This window comes from Clarias gariepinus, chromosome 22 (assembly GCF_024256425.1).
Source record: "Clarias gariepinus isolate MV-2021 ecotype Netherlands chromosome 22, CGAR_prim_01v2, whole genome shotgun sequence".
Classification (NCBI taxonomy): domain Eukaryota; kingdom Metazoa; phylum Chordata; class Actinopteri; order Siluriformes; family Clariidae; genus Clarias; species Clarias gariepinus.
Genome location: NC_071121.1, coordinates 9802526 through 9810891, shown reverse-complemented (window position 1 = coordinate 9810891; position 8366 = coordinate 9802526). Strand labels below are relative to the sequence as shown.

The 8366-nt window shown below is 39.5% G+C and overlaps 1 protein-coding gene across 2 annotated transcripts in view; it reads left to right on the top strand.

Moving 5' to 3' along the window:
• Window positions 1–2118: 2118 nt before the first annotated feature.
• ptpn11b (protein tyrosine phosphatase non-receptor type 11b) overlaps window positions 2119–8366 on the top strand; it is a 45138-nt gene continuing 38890 nt past the window's right edge. For both annotated transcript variants that reach the window (XM_053483301.1, XM_053483300.1), the window contains exon 1: window positions 2119–2285. In XM_053483301.1, the coding sequence (XP_053339276.1) occupies window positions 2272–2285 (14 nt within the window). In that variant the 5' untranslated portion in view covers window positions 2119–2271. The remainder of the gene's footprint in view (window positions 2286–8366) is intronic.

Genomic DNA, 8366 nt, shown 5'->3' with positions numbered 1-8366 from the left:
CGACACACAGACAGAGGGAGAACAATCCGTAGATGAGCGCCTGGTGCCCAACACAATTGCATAATGTCATCTCATAGCCAGATTACTGTTTGGTGATGTCAGCACAGCCATGGCATCAGTGCAAAGCTCACAAACTGCATTCTGTGCCCACAGCTGCCACCTCCAAATTGCACTAATGATGGATTTCTGCTGCATATCCTATTATTTTTACTAACTGACATACTGTATTGAGCAGCAGAAATGTGGGCCTTTATTACCATCCACCATAAGTATTAACATTATAGGTCTATATGGATGGCAGTAATTATATGAAATATGGTTGAACAAATGTGTCATAGCTTGTGTAAGAGTTTTAAAAAAGAAGTATATAATTTCAGCACTGTGCCTTTGACACTCAGGATAAACCAGCACCAATTTGTGCATGACTCATAGCAGTGAAAGAATATTCAATGCTATAACAGGACATTTGACATTTTACTGCCAGATATGTAAAATAAGCAAAACCAAAAAGGCTGAAAAATTATTAAACCAAATACCTTAAATAATATGTATTTTGTCTTGTCTTGTTTTTGCACATTATCATTAGTTATCTTAATACTTAAACTTTTACGTCTAATCATAAGTCCTATTCCCCACAAACCTAACCCCAACCTATCACTAGATTTAACTTAAGCCTACTGTCACTCAAACCCAACCTAATGCTTTCTCTGACCTAACCATAATATATCACCAAGTTAATCCTGAAATGACTCATCCATAATAAATCCCCCTACATAATGCTAAACTTAATTTCACCATAACTTAAGGCAAATTTCACCATAAATTAATATTAAACTAATCCTAACCCGAAATGCTGTCTTAGCTGGCCCTGAATAATTTATTCCTAAGCCTCATTCAACCTTTAAGTGACCCTAATCTACCATAATTTAACCTTTAGCCTATAATACAGTATAACCCAAATCTGACCTTAACCCTGCCTTACCATAATTCAACCCTAAACTAACCCAAACCTAACCCTAAACTATTTACCTAACCTGCATTTAACCATAAAGTGACCTACTGTACCATAATTCAACCTTCAACTAGTCCTCCCCTTTACTCTAAACCAACCATAACCCTGACTAACCAGTCTACCTCTTATATAACCCAAATCTGACCTGACCCTTGCTATAAAACTAAATTCAAAATCAATTCAAATCACTTTTATTGTTACATCATGTTACTGGTACACTGGTACAGTACATGTGAGTGAAATTCTTGTGTGCAAGCTACACAAGCAATAGTGGTGTACAAGTATAAGAAATAAATATTCACGTAAATAAATATGCATATGAATAAGTACAGTGTGGGAGCTCGCGACGAGGCTGCCTTACTCGGCGCCATCTTGGATCAATTCATCCCTAAACTAACACAACCTGAACTCAATTCAACAACATCCTAATACAACCCTAAACTAACCCTTACCAAACCCTCCTGCAACCCCAAACTACGATTAACTCAACCCTACTTCAAACCTAAACTAACACTAATTCAAGCTTAAAGTAACCCTATCCTACCCTAATTCAACCTTCAACTAGCCCTTGCCTTAACCCTAAACTAACCCTAACCCTGCCCGTATCTACCTCTTATATAAACTAACCCAAACCGAACCTTAATTCAATCTTAAACTAAACAAACCCTTTTTTTTGAACTAGTGTTAATTAACCCTAACTTCGACTAACACTAACATAACCGAAATTCAACCCCAAACTAATGGTAACCTAACCCTAATTTAACCCTAAACTAGCTCTAACCCAACACTAATTCAATCCTAATCTACTCTTAACCTAACCTCACCCCAATTTAACATTGACTCTAACCCTAAAATGAACCCTCTCTCTGACCCTGACCCTGACACACCCCTCATATAACCCTTGACCTGACCCCAACGTATCCCTAACCCTGACCCTACTGTTTGATGCGTTAGTAGGCAATGCAGTTGTCCAGTGTCAGAAAATGAACATATAAATTACATCTCGTTCATGCTACCTAAAACAGTATGCGATAGTATTTGACCTACAAGTCTGTGTAGTTAGGTAGTGTGCGGATTGGGACGCAGCCTCCGTGTCACAGCGCATCGCGCGCCAGAGGCGGAGAGTGCCGGTTGTCACGCGCCTGCGCTCGCACTCACTCTCGGCACAGCATAGCGACGAGACGCGCGCGGGAAGACTCGCTGCAGCAGCTCGCGCTCTCTTTCCCTTCACACCGGCCTTCAGCAGCCAGGCGACCGCCATGACTTCCCGGAGGTAAGCGAACGTCCTGTCGGCGGGGATACAGTCGGCCCACAGGACGGCCTGATCCCGTCACGGCTGTTTACGGTGGTTCGTCTCTCCGGCGCGGGGGGTGGAAGGTTTCACCGCTCGAATTAGCGCTATCGGGGGCAGTTATGTGATCAGAAGAGCCGGAGTTTACCGCCGTGTAGGAACACTGTAACGTTATCATTGTAGCGCGAGTAACGTTAATGGCGGAATTGTCGCTAATGTGCTGTTATTTTGTTCATTTGTTTACAGAAATAACGTCTGTGGAAAGTGAAGCTCGGTTACTGCAGTACTTTAGAATATAACGAATATGTAGGTTGTAACAAAACGGTGAAAACAAGAATACAATGAATAAGATTAACCTGTTTCTCTGAATGACAGTTTGTTTAAAGGTGGGTCGGTATATCGTGAATTTCATTGTTATTATATTGATAAAACGTTAACGTAGCACGATATGAGTAAAGGACAAATGGTGAAAGCTTATTGTTAGGAATGACAAAAACTGGATGTGTATATTGAATAACTTATATTGTAAGCTCTTAAACTAGTAATAATAATAACAATAATAATGAAACCAAACACATTTTTTGCTTTTGTACTGTAATGTGTACGTTATTATTGTAAAGAAGACCGCTGATATAGAGTAACGCTTTTAAAGTTATAAGTTTATTAAAGGTACACAGTGTACACATGTCCTGCTGAAGTTTACGTCTTAAATATACAAAAGATACGTCTCAACTCATCGACGCAGAAAGTCCAGTTTGGTGCCTTTATCTAACTTAAACCTGGCTCACTTAAGCTCCATAATGAGACGTTGTTTACCGTCAGGCTGCTCTCCTCCAGACAAGTCGGTCTCCTGGTATAATTTCTGATTTGAATCTCTGTTGATTTTATGGAGACGAGAGCGTTTTAATGGTGTTTGGTCGATGGTGTAAATACACCCAAATAAACAGGTCGGCAGGCTGCTGGAGTCCCGGCGGGAGTCGTGTGTTTGGACAGGTGTTCTGCCTTGGTCTTGAGTAAACAGTAGGACAGTAGCATGGGGACAGTTATACACTCACTGAGGGACAAACCAGCTCTGCGTCCACGCACTTTTACTGGATTTAGTAAGGAACATCTGCGGTCTGAGATGGAGTATGCACTCTCAGAGAAAGGCGAGGCCTGCACAGAGCGACACTTTGAGTGAATTAATCGAAACGAAAAAGTAGGATGAATCGACTGTTGCTGTTCTGGAAAACAGTTGTATTGGTTAAAGTCATGATGCATTATTAGGAAGACAGGAATATAGCACGTAGAGCTATTACTACTTTTCTTCATATACTACTATTACTACTAATAATAAATGATGAAGAAGGTCTAATGTGCTATATTTCTTATTGCAAATGATCCATTACTTATAAGTACTGCAATGCTGTTGATTCTGTTTGGTCGGAGTTTGTCAATAATTTTTCTACTAATAGTGAAAACGTACTGGGCTGAGCATTGTTTTTGTGGGAGAAAGTCATTGTGCTTTAGTGCTTTGTGACAGTCAGAGATAAATCTGTTTGTGTAGGGGACATGGGAAAGTATGCTGTTTTATTGTCTTTTTAACTGCAAGAGAAATAAAAAGCCCCTGTGACTAATAACGTAAGTGCTAACAGGACCTAGCTTATTTTCCAGACATTAAACTATGTTAAAATCTGAGTACAAACTGATGAAAAAGTAAGTATTGGCTTTTGCACATTGCTGTGGAATAAGAGGAATAAAACAGTTCAAGACATGTTTTTCTCGGAAAAGAATCAACTTTGGCATGTAAACACGTCGCACCACGATGTCAGTGATTAGTTTCTAGGAACAGCATGTTCGTCAGTGTTTTTCTTTCCTCATATAGCTCAAACCAAAACTGACTATTTGTACGAGGGACGTTCAGATCAAACCGGGACTTTTGATTGTGCAGAATAGCGTAACACGGTTATGAGAATAAAATGATATTATTATCATGTAATTTATTTCTCTATATAATCCACTGCTACAGTAATACACTTATCCCAGCATTTCACTAGTGCTCGGATTCCATCAAGGTTGAAAAGGTTTTTACAGTAGTACGCCCGAGCCATGATAGCACCGCCTGCATCACGTCGGAAACGCCGGCCTTGCAGGAACAGTGATGTGGCAATAACTCCCAGTTTCTGTAATGTGCAAGTGGTGTTTATGAGTAATCATATGTACTGTTCCCACAGACAAGAAATTTGGCGACAAGTTATCTGTAAGTTAACGATCGCGGTGGGCTCCAAGCCACATCGGCCGGCATTGTCATTCACTGTCGCACAGTCTTCTTTAAGATGGTTTCACTATTTAAATTCAAAACCTTAGTGTGCTTGAAGTCTTCTGTAAATTTGAATTCTTCTTTTTATCATCATTAACGAGAATGTTACGACTAGTAGTAGTTTAAATGATTTATTGCTTAATCACTTAGTCCAAAACAGCGTATTATTGTCCTAAACACTATATTACGCATACTTTTATGAATTTACCTCAAACATTCCTGAGAGCAATTTGTAAGACTTATAGTCTTTACTGTATTTATGAGCTTTGCTGGCATGTAGACTAATTTAGCAGATTTAGTACAGAGATCGAACTATTGAGTTTTATTTATTGTTTTTATTTGTAGGTAATAATTACCCTTTATGAGTGTTTTTTTCTCCCTATTAAACTAAGAACATTTATGCATATTTTAACGATTCCATCTTTTAGATAGATCAATACTAGTGATGTCCAGAGAAAGTAGACATTAAGTTTTCATTCCTCAGCCTGCGATCCTCAGTCTTAAATGCATTACTGAGAGGATCCTAAATCAATATTCATTTAGTCTGAGATGTACTTTTAGTAGGAAGGAAATAGGAGGTAGAAATATTTATCGAATCAGCCATTTAAATAATGAGGGGGGGGGGGGGTGTTACGTTTTGAGTGTATTCCAGTCAGTGCTCTGACACCCGGGTTAGTGTTGCCCTCAACTTCCAGGCTTTGTCCATTTCCTCGTTCCTTTCCCATCAGACAGCAGGTTATAGGTTGCTGGTTACTAGGGATCATCAAAATATCAAAACAAGTTTCCAACTTATTGGTCCATTACAGCAGGTCCCGAAGTGTTTTTTTCCATGTATACCACAGCAGTTTGCTAAAGATTTCTTATCATCAAAAAAAGAAAAACTTCCCTGTCCTGTTTATCGGTTTATTATGCACAGTTAATGTTGTTAAAAGTCAATGAAACAAGACGGTTCCTGTTGTTACTTATGTTTTAGCAGCTGGAAACAGTTGTTTTCCCCACTAGTCGCTCTCTCCTTTTTTTTTTTTTTTCTGGATGTAATAACCAAAAGAAAGCAGCTTGTCACTGTGCAGAGAAATCGCAAAGCAAGTCTTCGTTCCTGTTTCTGAAATGTTAGTTACAGCTTGAATTGTTAAGGAGAATCCTTTTAAAAATGTAAAACATCTCCTTACAGAAAATGGTCTTGTCTGTAGTCAGAGCTGAAAAATCAACCACTTCTGACGAGTCAAATTCGGGAACTCGACAGCGCCATGATATACATAATTTCAGAAAATGTCACGAATAAAGAACGACTACGCCCTGAGATGATATCACAGTAGGTAATTATGACCTAATTTTCCCAAGCTTGTCCATTTCCTCCTCATATCAGACAGCAGCCCACGTGTTTGTGGATATTGTTATGATATTTGAATATGTATCAACAATGAGGCATTTTAGCGCTAAGTAAAGACTTGCCTTTCTGTCTGTATGTTATCTAGCACTATATTTATAAATAGAGAGCTCCAGTGGACTTGTTTGTGTAAAGGCAGGAGGGAATGGGACCTGTAATTCAGCACTCAGCACTTTTTCTTTTGATAGCTTGAAAGACAGGAAAGCTGCCAATCTGGAGAGAAGTGATAACATCTCTGAGGTTCTCAGGAACTGACATCATGCTGGGTATGGAGCAGAGATTTGAAGGCAGCTGTCATTAAATGTGTCCAGGGTGATAAATATTAGGTGAGATGTTACAATGTGGTCAATTTGGGTTTTCAATGATGTGTTTGTTTGTGTGTGGGGGGTGTTGGGGGACACAGTGAGGAGTGGATGATTAATAGGTTGGTGATAAGCACTTATCTCTTAAAATAAAATCTAACCAGACCCACACAGCACAATCCCAGGGGTCTTTTCGACGTCTGTCATGGCTCTTTCCACCTCGCATGATCTTCAGTGACAATTATTCATTGCGGAGTCATCTTTTTTTTTCTTCTTTTTTTTATCGTTGAAAGCATCATTATCAGCTGTTAGGAGTTTGAATATGTTCCAGGATGTTCGGTTCATATCGCTTTATAACTATGTCCTTGGACTGTGTGTGCTGCGGTGTTCGAAATCAGCAGCCTATTTCACTTTGAGTAAGACGAGCGAAGGGCTGGCATCTGGACAGGATTTGTGAGAGTATGAAAAGTCTTTCATGTAAGCCTCACTGTGTTTAGTGATGCGCATACAATTACAGTTTTAAGCATTAGATGCACTTTAATACCAGGGCTTAATCAATATTCGTTATCGCTGTATGAAATTTGTTTTTATTATTATAATTTTTTTATTTCCTGTTAGATCATGTCTCACAGAGTGCTGTGCTGTGCTGTGTGTGTGTGTGTGTGTGTGTGTGTGTGTGTGTGTGTGTGTGTGTGCGCGCGCGTGTGTGTGTGTGTGTTAGCCCTGCATGTAGCACAAGGATCAGTTCTTCTAAAAATATCAGTAACAGTAGCAAAATCCAGCCAGCATGTGAGCGTCTGTGACAAATATAGACCCGGGGAGCTTTGAAGGCGAGAGGGGGCATTAAGAATATCCCCTTTTTGTCACCAGGCCTGTCTCTTTAAAGAGCTGTCTACGTTGAACTTGAGACATTACGTAAGACACAGCTAGCTGTGGACACGTGGGACCATGTCTCCCCTGTCAAAGCTTTCTCTTTCTCTCTCTATCTCTCTTTTTCTCTCTCTATCTCTCTCTTTTTTCTTTTCTTTCTCTCAGAAATATTTTTTCTTTTTTATTTATTTTTTATTATAAGTTGAATTTAAAAAGTATTCATTACAGTATTCTCATATTCTAGATTCATTACATGGAAAGAAAAATATTCTAAGCCTTTTCTGTTTTAATTTTGATGATTTCGGCTTATAGGTCCTAAAAATCTGAAAATCCTGAGAAGTCCAACTTTAAAATGGTGTGTTAACTTATGCGCTTAATACTTGGTCAGGGTCCGTTAGCGCGGCTTACTGCATCAGTGCGTCATGCCATGGAGGCGATCAGCCTGAGGCGCTAATAAAAACCAGTTTGCTTTGATAGCAGCCTTCAGCTCATCTGTGTTGTTGGGGCGGTGTTTCTTATCTTCCTCTTGACAGTTTCCCATAGATTTGTTATGGTGGTCAGGTCAGGGAAGTTGAGTAATGTCATGGTCAGCAAACCAGGTAGCTGATAGCACTTTTGGCACTGTGGGCAGGTGCTAAGTCCTGTGGGAAAAAGAAATTGCCCTCCTCATAAGGCTTGTCAGCATTCAGAAGCATAAAGTGCTTTAAAATCTCCTGGTATATGATTATCTTCGATTTCACACTGGATCTCAAGCAGTTTGTTTTCTGCGCCTCTCCACTTGTTCTCCAGACTCTGTGACCATGATTTGCAAATGCAAAATTTACTTGATACTAGGAATGAAACAGTTGTACCCCTTTTCCTGTTGCTTTCTGTTTATGGTGGCTCTTGTTTTACTCACTTCAGCTTCTTGCCACCCCTTGTGAATATCTCCCAATGTTGAAGTTAATTGCTTGTGCACCTTTTCCTACCATATTTTAATGTGTCTAGTCCCCTTTCTTTGAAAATGCTTCAGTATAGCACTCCGGAAACAGCCAGACCTTTCATGGATGACCTTCTGTAGCTTGTGTGTACTGAACTAGACTAAGAGATACCAGGTTTAAATTGTCTGAATAGTAATTTATTAAAGCTCGAAATGACATATTTAAACATTTTGAGATACTGGATTTTTAATGAGATGCAAGCCGCAATCATCACAAAAAAAAAAA